The 21,375-nt window shown below is 35.8% G+C and overlaps 2 protein-coding genes across 2 annotated transcripts; one reads left to right on the forward strand and one right to left on the reverse strand.

Annotated features, from left to right (window-relative positions):
* Positions 1-1,254: 1,254 nt before the first annotated feature.
* On the forward strand, positions 1,255-12,083 carry LOC113080879 (Y+L amino acid transporter 2). Its single transcript, XM_026252928.1, has 10 exons — positions 1,255-1,387; positions 4,107-4,657; positions 5,517-5,642; positions 7,154-7,298; positions 7,411-7,534; positions 7,940-8,043; positions 9,428-9,524; positions 9,808-9,957; positions 10,493-10,676; positions 10,773-12,083. The coding sequence occupies exons 2-10, from the start codon at positions 4,171-4,173 to the stop codon at positions 10,838-10,840; spliced, it is 1,485 nt and encodes a 494-aa protein (XP_026108713.1). The 5' UTR covers positions 1,255-1,387; positions 4,107-4,170; the 3' UTR covers positions 10,841-12,083.
* LOC113080880 (probable RNA polymerase II nuclear localization protein SLC7A6OS) lies at positions 12,070-17,143 on the reverse strand. The gene is made up of 5 exons (XM_026252929.1): positions 16,810-17,143; positions 15,395-15,709; positions 14,162-14,365; positions 13,812-13,944; positions 12,070-12,575 (listed from the first exon to the last, which is right to left on the reverse strand). Exons 1-5 carry the CDS (start codon positions 17,002-17,004, stop codon positions 12,454-12,456), a joined length of 969 nt encoding a protein of 322 aa, XP_026108714.1. The 5' UTR covers positions 17,005-17,143; the 3' UTR covers positions 12,070-12,453.
* Between the last annotated feature and the right edge of the window lie 4,232 nt (positions 17,144-21,375).

Raw genomic sequence — 21,375 nt, forward strand, 5'->3', positions numbered from 1 at the left:
AGAATAGAACAGACCAGAAAAGGTAAGTGCTAGTATTAGCTGGTCAAGTGCTGGTGAGAAAGATGAGTCTTTTGAAAATGACTTCTGTTTGAATTGAGATTGTACATAATACACATTTCCAAGTGTTTTTCTTTTTTTTTTTTTACTTACAATTGTGTTGCACAACAGACTCAGTAGTTTCTGATTGAATTGTATATTGTAACAAGACATTATTTATTTCTTCCTTATGTAAGATTTATGGTACGGCATGTATAAAGCAAATAAATATAAAAAAGTAATGTATGGAAAAAATAAACATTGTATAAGAAATGTCATTAATGTTCACAATGGTAATATGTTTTATAATATATACTGTTGTGTATTTACCACATAACAGTATGTGTATTTAACAGTATGTGTCCCTTCAGTATTTGACCTGAGTGCTTTCATAAGATCCACTCACTTCTCGGAGAACAGCTATTACTTGGTATTACTAAGGTCAATACCATGCCACATACCTCCTCACAGACTGTCTAATTGCATGGATGATCTTTGCACTGGTTAGTTTTAAAGGGCAAGAATGGTCCTTGCCATAGGGGCCTTTACTCACATTGCAATGAAATGTCTTTGACTTGAGAATTCAAGTTGCTTCATGAAATGTACTATATTGTAGAGAAGCTTTTTTCATTTGTTTATTTATTTAGAATAATAATTATAAATATATTTATATTTAAAGCAATTATTATATAATTAGTATTAATAAGACTCTAATTATAAATAAAGCTACATGCTCATAGATTTGTTTAAAATGTTTAATTATACCATTATTTTGTCACAATGCAGGGCCATTTAAAATGAAGTAGTGAAGGTAAACATGTTATTAAAAATACTGGTAACCAGTTGCAGGACCTAAAATATTTATTTCCTTGTACCATTCAGAATTCACAATTATATATATATATATATATATATATATATATATATATATATATATATATATATATATATATATATATATATATATATATATTTAAATCCTATATATATGCTATATATGCTTTTTATTATTTTCATCCTTTCCTCTGTTGCAAATCCTGATTCCTCTATTTAAAGCTAATCGCTTGACTTTGAACATATCATGTGTGAACCAGCGTTAATCAGAAACCACTCAAACACATTACCTTTAAATCGGTCGCTTTTGGCTACAGGGCAACACCTGAATAGGTTTGCTGACGAAGCGACTTGGTCAGTCTGATATGCAAATAAACCCACGTGACACCAATTTTACCGGTATCACGTGACCTTCTGGCAGCTTGCCCTCCGTGCTTGAGGGTTTTTTAAAGATGCTGCCCTGTCTGTTAATGTCACCACTTAGACAGAAGAGACGATAAACAAAGGACACAACACGGTAAGGACACGTTTCTGTTTTTAACGTTACGTTTAATAATAAGGAGGACTGGGCTGGTCGTGGTCCTATCAGCGAGGAGAGCTATCCTGATATAATTCAGTTTTAATGATTATTTCTCATATAGGCCTATGCATGAACCGAATGTGTTCAATATGTTCATTAGAAAGTGGAGCGGGGAATATCTCCGTGAAAGAGACGCGGTGCTCGTGTCTCAGATTCTGCTGTGCTCTTCGATAGAAAAACAGGATGTCGCTCCTCATCCTCCAATCGATTACAAAATGCTTTACGTTTCTTCCAGTTCCAGTCATTCACTATGCCAGATATACTTCAGGAACAATGGATTTATTAGAGTTATTCATTAGCTCATCGCTCCAAAATCTTTCTCACAGTAACTAAACGTTACAGGATACATTTTTGCTGTGACAACCTCAGCGTTAAGTCTACTATGTCATGTAGTTTCAGACAATTGTGCAGTTTTATTTGTTTATTTATTTTTGTGTCAGCCGATTAACATGCAATATAGGCTTTATCTTACTTTGTATAGAGCTCGATTTTTCTTTTCTTTACTTTAACGCGACTGAAGCGCGTCTTGTCGTGACAAAGAGGGTTGCCAAGTATGAACTTGTTTTGATCGCGGGGTGCCAAATTGATGTGTTTGTTTTTGAGTGTTTTTAAAGTGATTTTTAAAATCATCTCTTTTTTTCCTTTTCTTATTTTTTTTATTATACGCGTTTAGTTTCAAAAAACAAAATAAGATGTAGGTATTAAAAAGAATACCTACATAAGCAATGATTATCTAGCCTATGTGTTGAAAGAAAGTGTGTGTGTGTGTGTGTGTGTGTGTGTGTGTGTGTGTGTGTGTGTATATATATATATATATATATATATATAATTTTTTTTTTTTTTTTTTTTTTTGAGAACAGTGCAAGATAATTAATGTAATTATGTACTATTTAAAAAAATAAAAAAAAAATAAAAGCTTGATAAGGAATAACAAACAAACATTATCAAAAGGATGTATGTGAAACCACTCACTGTAATGGACCAGAATATAATTCTGATTATTTAATTTAGACATGAATGACAATGAGGCTGTAAGGACAGACAAACAGAACAGTCTGTCACTGGGTGTTGATCACGCAGCTGATGCAACATTGTAAATATATCCTTCCCAAAAAACAATTTTCGATTTCCGAAAGATCCTTTGTACAACACATATTCAAACACACATTGCATTGTTTGTACTACCAGTTAAACATTTATCTGTTTGGATTAAACATCTTATCTTGCGCTTTTATCAACCTGTATCAAATACTCACTTTAAAAAAAAAAGTAAAAAAAAAATTAAAAGCTTGACAGGTTCCCACAAAAAATCTAACTCTACTCATTCAAAGTCAAAATTAAAATGATGTCATTGAGTTTCCAAGGCAATGATAGCGGACTGCCCTTTACCACTGTATACTGATGTGTCATGAGTGCAGATGTTTCTGTGAATGCTGCAGTTCTGGTAAAAAAGCCTCGGGGAAGGGATGCTCTCTGGGAGAATGTGGGAACAATTTAATTAGTGTTTGTTTAACAATTGCACGCTATATTATGTATTCATGTAAAATTATCTACCCTCCATTTGAAAGACAAGCAAAGGTGGACTGTTGGTTTTCAGACACTCTTAGTGTACTGAGTGTTGTACAAGGATGGATGTTGAAGTGAGTGGTTCAAGTCAAATAATCAGAGGAATGTGCAATCAGCTGTCCACAATAAGAGAGGTGGCAGCAGTGGACACATCATGCTTAATGATTTATAGAGGGTCAACAAACAGCAAGTCAGAAGTAAATTTGTGAATTTTCTTTTTCTCCTCATATTTAGAAACCCATAATAGACCTTTGAGCTCAGGATTAAATGTATCGTTTTCATTTTAAATTTTACATTTTCAGCTTCTGAGTGGGAGATGGGTAATGAATATGTTTGACCAAAGAAATACTTTCTTGTTAACGTTATCCCAATGATGTAATCTTCACACTAGCTCTTCATCAATTAGCAACAGCACGTTTTGCATGCATGTAGTATACTTTACTTATCACACTGGCCCATACTGACTTCACACTATCACTAGACATTGGAGGCCAGATGTGACTTTTTAATTATGTGTGGGGTTATTGCATGATCTCCAGTATTATCTTGCAGTAGCAAACAGGCACAAAATATTTCAACCCAAAAAGAATATCCTGTCAATATTCAGTCATCCTCGAGACCAAACCTGTTTGGCTTTCTTTCTACAGTGGAACACAAGACATTTTAAAGAATGTTTCTTAGAAGAACAGTTTTTTTTTTCTTTCTCTCTCGATGCATTGAGAGTCAGTGGGGTCCAAAACAACTCTGAACCCCATTTGTAGTGTTATTATTGTAATATTTTATTTATATACTGTTACAATATTTGTTAATATTTTGAATGTTGATATAGCTTTAGTTCATTAATTTTATAATTTGAATACTTTTTTTTGTTCTGTTAGTTGGCAGGTAATATTAGTTTTAAGTCTTTTGTTTACTGATGATATTTTATTCTTTTATTTATTTGTTTTTTATTTTATTATTTATGGTTTATTTCAATTTCCAAAAAAAAAAAAAAAAAGGTTTGGAATGACATGGGTGTGAGTGATGATGACAGAATATTTTTTTAAGCAACAGCTATTGTTCCTAATATAACTTATTTGCTCTCTGTCAGGTTGGATAAGATCAACAAGGGCCCCATCTGTCTCCGAGTGGCAACACGTACTCCTGTGGACAGGATGGAGAACGACACTGAATCCAGAAAGCTGAACGGCCAGCCTGAGGATTCCACAGCCCTTTCAAAACCAAGAGAGAGCATGCAGCTCAAAAAGGAAATCTCTCTCCTGAACGGAGTCAGCCTCATCGTGGGAAACATGATTGGCTCAGGCATATTTGTGTCGCCAAAGGGCGTTCTGATGTACAGCGCCTCCTATGGACTGTCTCTTGTTATCTGGGCCATTGGTGGCATCTTTTCAGTAGTGGGTGCTCTCTGTTATGCAGAGCTGGGCACAACAATCACAAAGTCTGGTGCAAGCTACGCATATATCCTGGAGTCATTCGGAGGCTTCATAGCATTTATACGTCTGTGGACATCACTGCTTATCATCGAACCGACAAGCCAGGCTGTAATTGCCATAACTTTTGCCAACTACTTGGTTCAGCCACTCTTTCCCACCTGTGAGCCTCCATATTCTGCATCTCGGATTATTGCTGCTGCCTGTATTTGTGAGTAATGTGTTCATGCTGTTCCTCTACACCCTTGTTTTTCACATTCTTCACATTTCTTGTTTATCTCACTCTGTTTCTTCGGTTTTCTCACCATGAGATCTGATAAGCTGTTGAGACCCATTAAGTTAATGAGTAACTTGTTTTTGAGTTCATGAAGCCCGTTCTTCTGGTTCTCTGGAGCCTCTCCTCATATTCCCGTTTCACTTGGATACCTTCAACAGCGTCATTAGACATGCCATTATAAAAGAGGAAAACGTTACAGTTGCCATGACTGCAATCAAACTTTTACTGCTCCCCACTAATCAGTTCATGTATTGATTTACTTTATTTTTTATTGCCGTCTTATGGGATTAACTGATATTGTGTTGTTGTGGAAAAAAAACTGTCAGCATTTCATTGTAGTCATTCACATTAAGGCTGGTATGCATTGCATCACTAGGCAACATACACTTGCAGACTTTGTAAATGGCTACAGTGGAAGAACTGAGCATCATGCACTGAAAGGCTACCAAACAAAACAAAAAAAAAATACTACAGAGAAACGTGCACCTCTTTTCTAGGAGACTCACAACAAAGTAAAACAATGTGATCTTAATATGGCGCAAAATATTAAACATGTTTGATCTCTGACTGGATGAAATTATAGTCTGAAGCTATAAAATAGGAGTCTGTTTCATCTCCGATTGCTTAAAGTCTGCAGACTGACATTCAGCAACTAGTGTTGATTCATCCAGACTGCAAATAGGGGAACAAATCTGTGCAAAATCTGCATAGAGTTTTCCTGCCTTAACTAGTCAGAGTACTTGTCAACATATGTATTCTTATGCTAACATGCTTACTATTCATTATATTGCAGGCCTGCTGACCTTTATTAATTCCGCTTATGTCAAGTGGGGTACCAGGGTGCAGGATGTCTTCACTTATGCCAAAGTTCTGGCCCTCATTGTCATTATCATCACAGGGATAGTGAAACTTTGCCAAGGTAAAAAATTTACTTTTTTTTAAAGATGTTTTTGCAAATGTTTTGATTGTTTGTGTCCAGGCCAAATGTTGCTCTCTCATGAGCTCTGGATCAGTTTGCAGGGATAGACACTCAAAAAAGAAAATTCCCTCATTTATTCACCCTCATGTCACTCCAAACCGGTCACTCCAGATTTTTTGTTTTTATATTCTGCAGAAAAAATAAAATCTTAAAGGTTTGAAATTACGTAAAGAATTTTGACAGAATTATAAAATTTGGTGTGATCTTTAAGGCTTGAATTACAGTTTCTCTCATTAGTTATTTTTTTTTTAAAGGGGCCATATGATGCTTCTTAAAGATCATTATTTGGTGTAACAGAATATGCTGACATGCTTTAATGTTCAAACATTATTTTTCAAATACTGTAAATTATTGTAGGTCCCCTATGCCCCGCCTCTCTCAAACGCATCATTTTCTACAAAGTCCCTCCTTCCGACAATCACAGTCTGCTCTGATTGGCCAACTGACCAGTGCATTGTGATTGGATGAACACCACAAGCACTCGCCGTAAATGTAACGCCCCTTTCCATAATCGCGAGCTTCATCTTTCAAAATAAATGTGAAGACAGTTTTTAATGTCCTTAGTTTTACCATCAGTTCAAGCATGAAAGGGGAACAGAGTGGTGTGACAGACACAGTGATGAAGCTCGTATGTGTTTGCAGTACACAAGCCACAGATGTTTAAGACCACTGACTCCACTGAATGACCGTCTCTCTCTCTCTCACACACACACACACACACACACAAACGCGACATGCAAAACTCTGCATTTGAACATTCAACAGCAAATACTTAAACTAATAACAAAACAAACTTCCAGTAGCTGATTCAGAAGCGCCAGATAGTCGTAGCAAAGTCAGAATGATCTCCTCCTAGGTTCATGAAACGGTCGTCCATAAAATGTGTTGCTGTTCTGTTGTAAGTAATCTTAAAAATCCTAAATTCATCTACTTTCGGAAGGCCAAATAAAGTGCCAACTGTGGTTACTGAAACCATGCCTTCGTTCTTTGAGTGAGAATATGGGTATTAGACAAATATTTCCACACAGTGACGTAGACATGTGGGGGCGTTTTTAAACAAGCTGTTTTAAGGGGGTGGCAGAGTCTTAACTTTAAAGAATATCTCTTTTGATTTGAGACTTTAGTCTTTGCAACTTTAAAGATCTTCTTTATGCATCAAGAGCTTGTAACACACCAAAGAGAAAGGACAACTTTAAATCGCATCATTTGACCCCTTTAAATTATATTTCCTTAGTTTATTTAACAGGGACAGTGCATACTAATAAGCATAACTTTTACATGTGCAAGAATTAGCCTAAAGGTTATTTTTCTTTTGTATTCGCTGAGCAGAATGTACAAACATCAGTCATGCTAGAGTAAAAGAAAAGCACAATACAACATGCATTCACACACACATACTGATCTTGAAAAGGTGTTCATCATTATAGTATTTTGTAATGTTTCTCACACAGGTTTCACAATGAACTTTGAGGATTCTTTCCAAGGCTCATCTCGTGACCCAGGAGATATCGCTTTGGCCTTGTACTCGGCTCTTTTCTCGTACTCAGGCTGGGACACACTTAACTTTGTCACAGAAGAGATTAAGAACCCTGAAAGGTACTTCTTTGAGACAAACTTGATCCTCAGTTCCTGTACCTGTTGTGAAGATACAGTATGTAAAAATAGGTATTCATAAGATGGCTAACACATCTGTCCATGCATGTCCCAGGAACCTTCCTCTCTCCATTGCAATCTCCATGCCGATTGTTACGATAATCTACATCCTAACAAATGTGGCCTATTATGCTGTGCTGGACATGAGTGCCATCCTCGCCAGTGATGCTGTCGCTGTGGTGAGTTCATGTGACTGTCATAATAGTTGTGTCCCAAATCACATACCTTTTCTATGCACTATTCTATGACGTTTTGTAATATAAATAATGTGACTAGTGCATTCACACTGGAAATTCGAAAAAGAAAAAAAAGTGCATTTTACACACGGATGATGCACTCAAATAACCGAAAAAACTAAGTGTGGAATGTTGCACACTTCATGCACTCAAGTGTCACAGATTTATTTACGTAAGGAAGGGGGACGGGCCATCAGACTCTGATTATAAATGACAAAATAACCTTATATAATTCATACACTAAATGGTTGAGTACATAGTGCATAGTGTATAGTGCATCATTTGGGACGAAACTAGAGTTTGTAGAGTCCATAGTGTAATGGCTAATGTTTCCTAATTGTCCCACAGACGTTTGCAGACCACACTCTGGGAGTGATGAGTTGGACTATCCCTATTGCGGTTGCTTTATCTTGTTACGGAGGTCTTAATTCTTCCATCATTGCTGCATCCAGGTCGGTCTGAAGTTTGATGTCTACATAGCATCACAGAACACTAGCTGTAGTCTTTTCTCTCATGTTTTTCTTGCATTTTGAAAGTGGCCATCTACAATTGCACTGGCTTCATGTATGAAATGTATGAAACTCATTTTCATACAATCTTGATGTTTTGTATCTTTTGTCTTTTTTCCGTGCACTTGTGCATTTGGTTTGCTTAATTGATTTGAATTCTTAGTCCTTTTAAGTACAATGTTATTATAATATCATTGATACTATTGTAGATTGGATTATATTTCAAATTAGTTGTTTGGTTTTAATTAAATTTAAAAGTTTTAGTAGTTTTGTTGTTTTTGTAATTTTTATTAGTTTTTACTTGTCTGTACTTAAAGCTGCAGTCTGTAACTTTTGACGCTCTAGTGGTTAATAAACAGAACTGCTTGCGTCTTGCGGAAGAACATTGTAGCCGGAGCTACTTCTCTCTGTTTATGTCTATGAAGAATCACAAAGGTACTGGGTTACTCCGCCGCGCTATCCCCGAAGCAATCTAAAATAGTCCCAATATAAACACTTATTATAGGTGTACCCTAGTGATTCAGGACAAGCCAAAAACACGGTTTGGAAAATGGATTCATGGTGTACTCACTTATTATATACATTTTGTAAATTTTGAGCACAAAAAAAAGTTACAGACCGCAGCTCTGATTGGTTGTTTCTTACCGGGAGCTGTGTATTTCTGCAAATGGCAATAGGAGCACTGGGAAGAGCCAGAGGAGCTTGAGTTTTTTTTCCACAGATTATCTATCTCATATTCTACTGTCAGGACATAATGACAGGTTTAACAAATATGTAAAAATATATTTTTACAAAAGTTACCTACTGCAGCTTTAATTAACAATTAAAATCTGCACACGTGACGGCAATAGATGGGTGCGTACGAGACCAAGACCACCAAGGTCAAAAACTAGAAAGCAAAAATCAAATGCTGCACACTATGCAAAAAATCGAATTATTTATTAATAACAAAAAAAAAAAATCCTGATGAAAGTCATACAAACGAAACGTAGTCATTAATAATTAGTTTTTTTAGTTTTTGCATAGTGTGTGTGGGATTTGTTTATTGCTTATTAATGTCTGTACTGAAATATGTATTTATTTCAGTTTGAATTATTTTAGCACATCAAGTTAAACTAAATTAATTATTGCCAAGGCAACATTTTATTTTTAAAATTACATAAAGTTACAACTTCGTTTTTTTTTATTTCAGTTCGAGTTTATGAAGTAACTTTTTTTTTTTTTTTTTTTTTTTTATGCTTTTAATTAACTATAATAATCCTGATTAGGTGCACTTTCAGATAACGCGCATACATTTGAATAAAGAGTGGATCTCTTGCTGCTGCAGGTTGTTCTTCGTGGGAGCTCGAGAAGGTCATCTTCCAGATGCTTTGTCTATGATTCACGTGCAGAGATTCACACCGGTTCCAGCTCTGCTATTTAACGCAAGTGCATCTTTTTTAGTCAATATGATTCCTGTGAATTTTTCTCCTTTTTAAAAATACTTAAATTTAATATAATAATAAAACCAGTGTTAAATTATGTATTTATATATATATATATATATACCTTTTATTATTATGAGTTGTTTTGTTTTTATTTCCTCTTACATACTTCATTTAGCTCTAGAGACAGATGCAATTGTAGAATCTCTAAGTCTGGGACATTTAATGTTTTCTGTCTCCATCTAGTGGACCAAGTCACTTAGCTTGTGCTTTCTGTCTGCAGTGTGCCATGGCTCTGATCTATCTTACAGTGGAGGATGTTTTCCAGTTGATTAACTATTACAGCTTCAGTTACTGGTTTTTCGTTGGCCTGTCTATTGCCGGGCAGATCTACCTTCGCTGGAAAGAGCCAGACAGGCCCCGACCACTGAAGGTGAGGACATAGAGAGACTGTACAGATGAAAAAACTAAAGTGCACTTTTAAAAATAACATGCAAAAAGTGTGTGTGAACAAGTAAACCCATTACAAACAGCTCTACCGTTATATTCACTACAGTTCAACAGTTTGGAGTCTGCACTTTTTTTTGTTCTTTTTTTTTTATATACTTGTATTTAGGATTAAGAACCATTTAACAAGGCTATTAAATTAATAAAAGGTGAACGTAAAGACATCTACATTGTTACAAAATATTCCTGTTTCAATAAATGCTGTTTTATATTTTTATATATATATTTTTTATTTTAATTTTTTTTAAAGAATCCATGAAAAGTGTGGATCAATGGTTTCCGCTGCACAGCTGTTCAGATTCTTGAAATTATATAATTGAGAAGGGGAAATTGAAATGACAGATTTCAGACAAGCTTTTGTCTTTGTCCTTCCAGATTGAGTTTCCACCTTAATATAAGGTGCAATTTTGTGACACTGCGTGTGAATTAATGTTGCTTTCCTCTCTTCTTTGTGCATACAGTTGAGTCTGCTGTATCCCATCATCTTCTGCATGTGTGTTGTGTTCCTGGTGGCTGTGCCACTGTATTCTGACACACTCAACTCACTCATCGGAATTGCTATTGCCCTCTCTGGAGTGCCTGTTTACTTCTTGGGTATCTATCTTCCAGAGTCCAAGCGCCCGCCCATCATCACTAAACTGTTACGTAAGTACCATAGCCTTAATTTATCCTTTAAATACACTGATTAACAACCAAAACGACATTGACAGTGATGCTTTTTAATGTGTCTCCCTTACACAGGTGCCATCACCCGTTTCACCCAGTTCACCTGCTTTTGTGTGCTCACCGAGTTAGACACCGTTGATTAAAACACTTGCACCCCCTTGACACAAACCCACTGGTATGGGGAGAGGAAACCAATATCTGGAGAAACTGGAAAAATATCCTCCAAACGTTTAAAGACACAGATGCACTCTTAATGTCACTGCATTGGATTCTTCTTTTTATTGATTATAAAAGGGTTAAGGTCATGGTGCACTGAATATTAGAGATATGACCTTAAGAACTATATGACGTGGAAATGAAGGCCATTTCAAAGCTCTGGGTCATAATGGTACCGGAGAGATCATGACGCAAAAACACCATCTGTATGTCCGTCAGAGAAATGAGTACATAAACAGGATGCAGTGGTTTGGGTGTGCCTTTATGAAGAACATTTTCAAACCAAGAATTTGATGATGTTTATGTAACATTTTTGCCCCCCCTGCCGCCTTTTTTTTTTTCTTTTTATCAAATGGTTTTTATTTTAGAATCTGTTTTTTTAAATGTCTGTCAATTTATTTATCTCTTTTTTTTTTTTTTTTAAGTGAAGGAGATTTTATTTTTTCATCTTCCTTCCTGGGATTTATTTGGCACAACTGTGTCAGGCCTCTTCTAGTATTTAAAGTGTTCCGTCTCGGCCAGAGGTCAGTCCTGTGTTATTACCCACATGCCTTAGCTGGTTTTTAGAGGGAAGGTGATTGTATGCATTTGAACACTCAAATCTGTTGCTATGCTTCTTTACATATAGTGAAGCATCACGTGTTCACTTGTGGAAGAAGTTAGATAAGAATAAAGAGGAACAGGATTCATACACCCCAATAAATTTCCATGAATTTTTCATGACTTTTGAGTCATGACCTAATCTTCCATTATTTTACAAATATGTCATGTAATATAAGAATAAAAATCTATTATCTGTTCTTGAATTCTGTTAACTTCAATTTAAACTTGGAAAAAAAGTGTCCCAATTAATTTATATTACAATACTAAGTGTAAGTGTCATGGAAATTGCTCTTGAATCATTCAGTTATCACAAAATCATCCAAAGTATCCATTGGCCAGACAAGTAATACATTGTTACAGGTGAAAATCCCAGTAATCTCATTATGGAAGTCCAGATGTGATTCTGTTGTAGCATGAAAAACACTGAACAGCTTTCCAAATATTGTCATTTGCATTTGTGTACAAGTTTTTATTAATTTATTTGATATTATATCAGTAAAACTTACATACACACACACGCTAGACAAGAACTGATTGAATAAATAATTTATGGTATTTTCAGTTTAATTCTGAAGTCTTTATTGTTTTTTTTTTATACACATCTACATATTTACAGGTATTTTGTTTCTCACCCCTTAGATTTGGGGAACATACAAACACTACACACACAACTGACAACACAAAGCACCCCACACTTACACAAACTCAAAAGATCACCATTTTCTCTCCATACTATCTTCACATCAAACAATCGCAAAATATTGCAAATAGTAAATCACTCGTCTCATTAACACACAAGTCAAAGCAACCCACACAAGGACACACACATGGGCTACCGCACACACACATTCAGTTTTGACGAAAGAAAATACAGCTTCACTCAACACGCGTCAGTAAAAATGGCCTCTCTCATGCTCGTACCCACACACAGAGGCTCTCAGTCAGAATCATTACTCTCTCGTTCCTCCTCATCTCGGTCATTCTCCAACTCCTCAACCATGTCCGGCTGGTACCGTTCCCAGCTCCTCCTGCTGTACGAGTGCTCCTCACTCCAGCAGCCTAGAGAGAAAAATACATTAGATACGATGATATTCAACCTGCGCTTAAGGTCTGTGTTGAGGACATAGTCTTCAGAAAAAAAAAAAAAAAAGAGGACTAGGAAAGCTTCAGGCCCAGGCAGTGTTTCACCTGCCCGTCTAAAACTCTGCTGACCATCTGGCCCACATTTTCACACAGACCTTCAACAGATCTCTGGAGCAGTGTGAAGTTCCCTGCTGCTGTTTCGTTTTGATTTTACATCCAGACAAAAGTCAGGCGGTGTGTAAAATTTACAATCTCCGCATCCAATATTTAAAGAACACACACATATGCTGCGCTTTACAGCTCCACGGCCACCGGAGCTGATCACGGCCACAATCAAAGCAGCTGTGCGCGCCATGTTTCAGAAGCGTCTCTTCGTGCTGCTTTGCTGAGGTAAGGTGACCATTATGTCCTCTCTATGGACCTTGAAAAATGCATCCAACAGGGATTTCTTAATAGCTCAAAATGTCCGGGATTCAGCTTTTACTTTCTACAATTGCCATTCATTGTTTGCATATTTGTATTAGATCCCTGAAGAAGACGTGTCCAGTGCTGCCCACTTCCTCCCAAAATATTCTAACATTTTTGTGCATCAGGGGGCCATGCAGGGGTGTGTGTGTGTGTGTGTGTGTGTGTGTGCGCTCACGTTCTTCACACAGTTCTTCATGTTCCTTCATATTCATGTTTTTCATTGATATTAAGCAAATGTAATTATTTTATTCAGATCAAAATGTTATAACATTGTATGTTACAATTTTTACTTTAACTGTGAACCTTTAAAGCAGGGTCTAAAAATATAGACCCGTTTATAATAGCTTACGTTTAATTTAAAGAATCCAGCAAGCACTTTATTTTCCACCCTTTACTCATACTGCACAAAAACTGGATCAATGATGTTGAATGTTATGGACTAATTAATCCAAACGCAGATCCCACTGTGTTCTGGTTAAATAACGTTTTTTTTTTTAAAGGTTTGCATATGTTGAAGTGTTCTTAACAGCTTTCCTAAAATTATCCTATTCCTAAAATAGCAAACATCTCAATATATCGCCTTGCTTACAGTATCGCAATGTATTGCAACATACTGTATATCGCAATTCCCTGTATCTTGATATGTATCGTATCACCAGATTCTTGCTGACACATGGCCCGAAACAAAAATATTTAAAAATGATGGGCCTGAGAGAAACAAATATAATAGCTTAGATATATGACCTCCATAACGCTCCTCTGCATCACTGTCATCCCCACTGCTCTCATCTGGGTAGTCATTTCTCCAGTTGGTTTCAGCGTTCTCATCATCCTCATCTTCATACACCTCCACCTCCCAGGCCACTTCATCAGGGACCTGTGTATTTGAAAAGTAAAAAGGTGTCAAAGAGATTGTCTACTAACCATGGTTATTATCATTAAGATTTATTAAAACTAAAAAAAAAAATAAAAATAAAAAACTAAATTATGACAAAACATGTAACTAAAATTGAAAAAATATAAGAAAAAAAAAAAAGAGAAGCTAATACAAAAATATAATATAATTATATAAATAGAATAACCCTACAACTAACCAGCTCTCCCTCTTGTGTGTAGGGTCTGACAGACAGAATGTCTTGGATCCAGCCTGGTGCGGCCGTCTCCTGGTAGTACAAGTCATACACGTAATCGTCCTCTTTCTCTCGATGTTCAGAACCGAGCCCATCTCCCGACACGCTCAGCTTCTCACGAATCATCTTCACAGAGTTACACAGGATTGTCTCCGGGTCAGACACAGTCTGGGGACAAAGAACAATTATACTTTTGGTCAGTTTAATAAGGAGATTTTAAAAAAAAACCTGCGATATGACGACTCTTGATCGTGGACGATAAAAATGTCTACACAATCTGCTTTTGAAGAAACATTGTAGTATCGAGCTACAGCGCACATTTAAGTAACTTGACTAACTCAAATGTAACATTTTCAATCGTGAGAATAATCAGCAAAATAACTCCTTTGGTGTGTTTCTTTTGGGTTTCTTTGTGTTTGCTGTTATGCTCAATTGTTCAGCCTATATTTGTTATTATTATTGAGAACATTATAAATACATAAACATACATAAAGAAGGTTGTTCGACCTGTATTCTGCTAGCGTTACTGCGTTTCTGTCTGATGACGCAGTAACTATCGGTTAATCTTTGGTCTGTTTAATGATTTTAAACTGTTATTAGTTCCATCAGACTGGAGATATTTTAGTGGCGATGTGACCAAAAATTTGTACGAATTTAAGACATTTTAAGGACCTGCGGACACCCTGGGAAACAATCTATATAGTGTTTTATTTTTATATTTGTTCACTCAATTTCTTGAATGCTCCTGCTGAATACACCTATGGTACCTAAAAATAAAACACTGTTTGATTTATTTGAATGTGTATCTTTGATCATTTTTAAATACCAAAGATTAAATGATTTTTATCTTCGCCCACTTTGCCTAAATATCCACCTTTATTTTTTATATATTTTGTTAATTTGAAAGACTTTTTTCTTTATAATAGGGAAATTAATTTGGCTGTAATGCTCAGACAACTTGCAAAATAGTAAAACCAACATGACAAAAAAATCATGATATTTTTGCCGTATTGCCCACCCTGAACATAAGTTGAGGCTTTTGAAGACCAGTGTAAATTGTGCAGACATATTTCTAACAAAATTAATTGATAAAAACTTGTGAACATTATCTCAAATGAGTTGGAGAGGTTATATACAAAAAAAATATCCAAGATGTATACTACTGGAAGTTGACTGAGAAAAAATGTTTTACTTTACCTTGCCAGGCATCTTAACATCCTCCTCTTCATGCACAATATCAAACACTTGCACCTCTCCCAAAGACAGGCCGTCGTGGCTCTCTGTTTGCCTGTCGTTGTTCTCCTCTCCTCCTCTTGCCGGAGCAGGCTCTGCCGGTAGTCCGGCCCGGTGGCTGGACAGGATCCGGTACCGTTCCTCTCGCCTGGTGCTCCATTTGACACTGCGCAGATCACCGATGATCCTCTGAGTGCTTCCTTGGGATGGCCGCAAGGCATGATGGGCGAGACGTGGCCGAGCCATAGCCTCACGGACATGTGGCTGTACCGGAGCATCCTGTAAAGAAAACGGACATATATAACACTATAAAAGCCAATGACAATAAAACAGACAAGAATTATGATCATACAGATTTAAAGTAGTAATTAATAGTAATTAAAACCCTTTACAACAATGGAAGCGCTTCGATTATATTATAGCATGGCACTTAGAGGTTTAGTTTATCTAGAAGAGTCAGACAAGGGTGTCCTATTTCTTCTTTGAGTGAAGCTACTGTCAGTTTTTGTTGGTGAAGGCGGTATTCGGGTTATCTGTATAGCGGATCGAGAAATATTTATTTTGTTTCCCAAATTAATTGTATAAAACTTTTCTCTGAAGCTTCAGGTCTTAATCTAAACATAAGTAAATGTAAATTAGGAGCTTGTGACAGTTTTATATGTGGTGTCTTATTGGAACAATTTGGTTGACCATAATGATTGGAAAAAAAGGTATGGACTATTATATATTGAAATATATAAATACTAACAGTGTTACAGAAATCTCTTACTCTTACACAGATTTAATCCATCTAAAGTGTTTTTGAAAAACTTTAAATCAGTCATAGGTACAAGCCGTTCTTTCTGTGGTGCTCCTAATGAAACTGATATTCATATCTTCTGCGATTTTCCTCACACACAGCTATTTTGGATTTAATTTTCTAATGTTATCTTTGACAATGTGCTTCCGGGTTCTCTTAGTTTTTTTTAAGGATGTGCTATTTGGCTTCTTTAATACACAAAAAGAACAAATTAAGGAATGCTTTATAATTAACCCATTATTACTTGTATTCAAAAACATCATATTCACCAAAGTTAATAAAAAAAGAGGTTAACGGTATATTACACTATTTCATCTTCCAAAAATCTAAGGCCTATAAAACAGCAGACTTGTTTGCTTTTGTCCAGATTATTTATTTATTTAATTATGTATTGTTATATACACATGTATAAACGATGCTTTGCTTGTAATGTCACTTCTTTATAAGCAATTTTCTGATTTCTGTACTTATATCTTTGGTACCTTTGTGTAATTAACTAATAATAATAATAATAATAATAATAATATCACCAAACATGATACAGTCTCACAGACAGCTCGTGTCTCCGTTCAGACAGTACCTGTGACACCACGGTGGCCACTAGTTTGAACACGGAGTTCTCGATCTTGGGCTCCTGTGGCTCTGGTTCACTCTCCTCGCGGGGCTGAGCCGCTGTGGCCTCCGGACGGATCCGCTTACAGGCCAACAGCAGCGCGTCCGCCGGGTCGGTGCCTCTCTTCCTCTTCACCCGCAGGATGGTCGTGCTCGGGTCCATTTCGGGTATGGTGTATCACCAGAGAGCGATTTTAGATGACAGACAAACAAGTACAGGTACCTGCCAATGACAACAACAACCTGCCCTGTAGCCTTTCTTTCTTCCTTTTCACTCGTTTTTCTCCTTTGGCGGTTTTCTCTTCCGTGTTCGTCACATCATGGACCAGTAGCGCCTCGCTGCGGTGTGGAGTTTCTTAAACCTGCGCTTCACTAAATTGTTACCATTAGCGCCTGCAGAGGTCGCGGTTTAATTGGGTTTAATTAAATTAATTAAAGATTGGCGAAAAGAGGCCACTTGAAATCATTGGATTAGCTACTGTTTTTGTTTATTATAATTTTTGTTTATTATAATATTTTGTTTATTTTAACGTACTTCAATTAAGGGCTATATGCTTATTTTATAATAATAACTGATAATTGTTAATAACATTTCATAACGGCAGATTTTTTTCATCACGATATACATTCTATTTAATTTGATTTATAAAATCAAAAACTGACTGTAAGTTAGCTTTCACCCCCAAATGTTAGAGAAAATAACTTTTATCAACCACAATTTTAAAAAAAATCCCTTGGCAGAACAAGTCCATGAACAAATATATATATATATATATATATATATATATAGGGCTTAAGGTGCTGTAGGGAACTTTTGTAATTTTTGAAATATTTATTAAACCTGTCATTATGTCCTGACAGTAGAATATGAGACAGATAATTTGTGAAAAAAATCAAGCTCCTCTGGCTCCTCCCAGTGGTCCTATTGCTATTTGCAGAAAGTCATGCGCTCCCGGTAAAAAACAACCAATCAGAGCTGCGGTCCGTAACTTTGTTTGTGTTCAAAATGTAGAAAAATTAACATAATAAGCGAGTACACCATGAATCCATTTTCCAAACCGTGTTTTTAGCTTGTCCTGAATCACTAGGGTACACCTATAATAAGTGTTTATATTCGGACTATTTTAGATTGCTTCGGGGGTACTGTGACGGAGTAACCCAGTATCTTTGTGATTCTTCATAGACATAAACAGAGAGAAGTAGCTCCGGCTACAATGTTCTTCCGCAAGACGCAAGCAGTTCTGTTTATTAACCGCTAGAGCGTCAAAAGTTCCCTACAGCAGCTTTGAGGCGCTGCCAGAGCTTCATCCCTTATATCATTACAAGACGTACAGTACAGACCAAAAGTTTGGAAACATTACTATTTTTAATGTTTTTGAAAGAAGTTTCTTCTGCTATTCAAGCCTGCATTTATTTGATCAAAAATACAGAAAAAACTGTAATATTGTGAAATATTATTACAACTTAAAACAATAGTTTTCTATTTGAATATACTTTACAAAAATAATTTATTCCTGTGATGCAAAGCTGAATTTTCAGCATCATTACTCCAGCCTTCAGTGTCACATGTCATCCAGTCTATCACATGATCATTTAGAAATCATTCTAATATTCTGATTTATTATGAGTGTTGGAAACAGTTCTGCTGTCTAAAATATTTGATGAATAAAAGGTTAAAAAAGAACTGCATTTATTCCAAAAAAAAAAAGAAAATTCTAATAATATATATTCTAATAATATATTTTCTTTACTATCATTTTTATAAATTTAACACATCCTTGCTGAATAAAAGTATTGATTTTATTTAAAAAGAAGAAAGACTTTTTTTTTTTTACCAGAAGTGTATATTGTTATTACAAAATATTTATATTTTATTATTTTTATTCATCAAAGTATCTTAAACAAGTATCACATGTTCTGAAAAAATATTAAGCAGCAGAACTGTTTCCAACTTTGATGATGAATCATCATATTAGAATGATTTGTACAAAAGGATCATGTGATAATGATCCTAAAAATTCAGCTTTGCATCACATAAATAAATGATAATAAATTTAAAAACAATTATTTTAAATTGTAATAATATATCACAATATTAAAACATTTTCTGTATTTTTGATCAAATAAATGCAGGCTTGATGAGCAGAAGAAACTTCTTTCAGAAACATTAAAACTAGTAATGTTTCCAAACTTTTGGTCTGTACTGTATGTTGGAGGAATCCTGCTGCTCACCAAGAAAGCAGTGCAATAAATCTGAGCTGTTTATAAAGTGATCATTAAAAATACTTTTTCCTGCTCCCTTTAAGCAGACATCATAGGGGTATGCCAGGTAATATTCCCCTTGAGCGTGTTTAGTGAGGTGAGGGATTGTGTATGTGTGTGAGGGATGTTTGATGTGCGGTATCAGGCAGCTGTGGAAAGGCTGAGTTCTCTTATTTGTTTGAATTTTTGGCATAGATAGGTGTGAGCACACATAGGTGTGTGCTCACAGTGTGTGTGTGTTCACTGCTCTGTGTGTGTGCATTTCGGATGGGTTAAATGCAGAGCACAAATTCTGAGTATGGGTCACCATACTTGGCTGAATGTCACTTCACTTCACTTCACTTCACTTCACTTAGATGCATCAGGTCGATTTGCAGTGCCCCTTTAGCAGCTTAATTTGAGGCACCTTTTTTGTTTAGTCTCTGTTTCATCTCATTTCTGACTTTGTTCTGTGCTAGTCAAATGCAGTGTTGGCACATACTATGAAGGAGATCAGGGGAAGTGCTTTTCCCCCCTGGGACGTACCAAGATGAAGAGGGGCAGGTGTCATGTGACGTGTGCCCAGGAACATCTCAGAGTGTGGAGGTGAGACTTCACAGAGACTACTTACAAACAAACAAGTCTGTAGTCTTTCTGTTCACCACACGATTACATTGAGGGTTGGTGTCCGTTAAGAGCTTGTATGTTTGTCTGTCATTTTGTTTTAAATTCTGTCTATTGCTTCGACCAAGTCTGTTCAACCCTACGAAAGGAAAATATATTTACCAATATATTTCTTAAAATATATTGTGATATATTGTAATATATTATTTTCCCTTTTTATTTTCTATTATTTTATATATTTTAATACATTTAATAATATATTGATGATATATATATTATATAATATATTGCAAAATATACAAATGATTGCCACTTTCAATATATTGCAATATATTGGAAAAAATAAATATATATAAGAATATATGCCTAATATATTACATGATATTTTCCAATATACTGCAATATATTTTTGTTTCATAAGGGCACACCTACGATGTACCACATTTCATCCTATTATCCATTTATGCTGAAAGATCTCATCCCCCAGTTATCCAAAGTTTCAAAAGAAAGAGTATTAATCACATCGTGTTTTATGTTTATGCAGTTGGCAGGAAGCATACCTGTATTGATGATAATCTCACAGGCTCATGGCTAGTTGAGCTCGAGTTAAGTTTTGTGATTGTGAGTGTGTTGGGAGGGGTCATTTCATGCAGTGCTGCAAATCCTCAAAAGTTTAATTCATTCAAATCAACATAGAATTCCAGAGCAGTGTTGTGTGGAAAAAAAAAGGTACAACCAGGTTTCTGTTTCTGAGGCACGGTCATCAAAAGCAGCTTATGATGCAGATGCCATCTTCTATTTCTGCTGATAGACACAACTAAAGGGATGAGAGGATGCCTGCACTTTATTAGATAATGAACTTACATGACATCACTGCTTTCTTTGGAATAGAAATTTAGTTGTCTGACATTGTTTTAACATTTTTTCTGATCCTAGGTCAGTGCGGTCCTGGTCAGTTCTCCCATGATGGCTTTTATGGCCCTGTCTGCCCTGTCCACATGTCCGCACCTATAAACCTGAAGTCGGTCGAACTTCCTGTTTCCCATGTGGAGGAAGCCTCACAACCAAATATCATGGTTCTTGTGTTTTTCCAGGACTGTGAGACTAAAGGTGAGAAGAATATGATTGTAATATCTAGAGTACTCAGATAAAACTGCTGTTCAAAAGTTTGGGGTCAATAACTATTTACAATTTAATTGTTTTCTTTTTTATTTATTTTAAAATGTAATTTATTCATGTGATGGCAAATCTGATCATCATTACATCATTACACACCATTACTCCAGTCTTCAGTGTCACAAGATCATTCAGAAATCATTCTAATATGCTGATTTGGTGTAAAAAAAAAAACATATATACTGAAATCAGTGTTTATTAATATTTGTGTGGAACCTGAGATACATTTTTTAAGCATTTATTTGACATGGAAATGTTTTGTAAGATTATAAATGTGTTGACTTTCACTTTTGAACCATTTAATGCATTATTGCTGAAGAAAGTATTAATTTCCTTCAAAAATAAATTCTGACTGACCTATTCTTAACAGTATTGTATATTATTAAGATTAATAAAGACTAGTCTGCTGGACCCCTCCCCCCCCCAGCCTAAACCAGCCTAAGCACAAGTTTAGAGGGGTTTGCCGTACTTTTAAACTGGTTAGGCTTAGGAC

This window comes from Carassius auratus, unplaced genomic scaffold (genome assembly GCF_003368295.1).
Source record: "Carassius auratus strain Wakin unplaced genomic scaffold, ASM336829v1 scaf_tig00032401, whole genome shotgun sequence".
Classification (NCBI taxonomy): domain Eukaryota; kingdom Metazoa; phylum Chordata; class Actinopteri; order Cypriniformes; family Cyprinidae; genus Carassius; species Carassius auratus.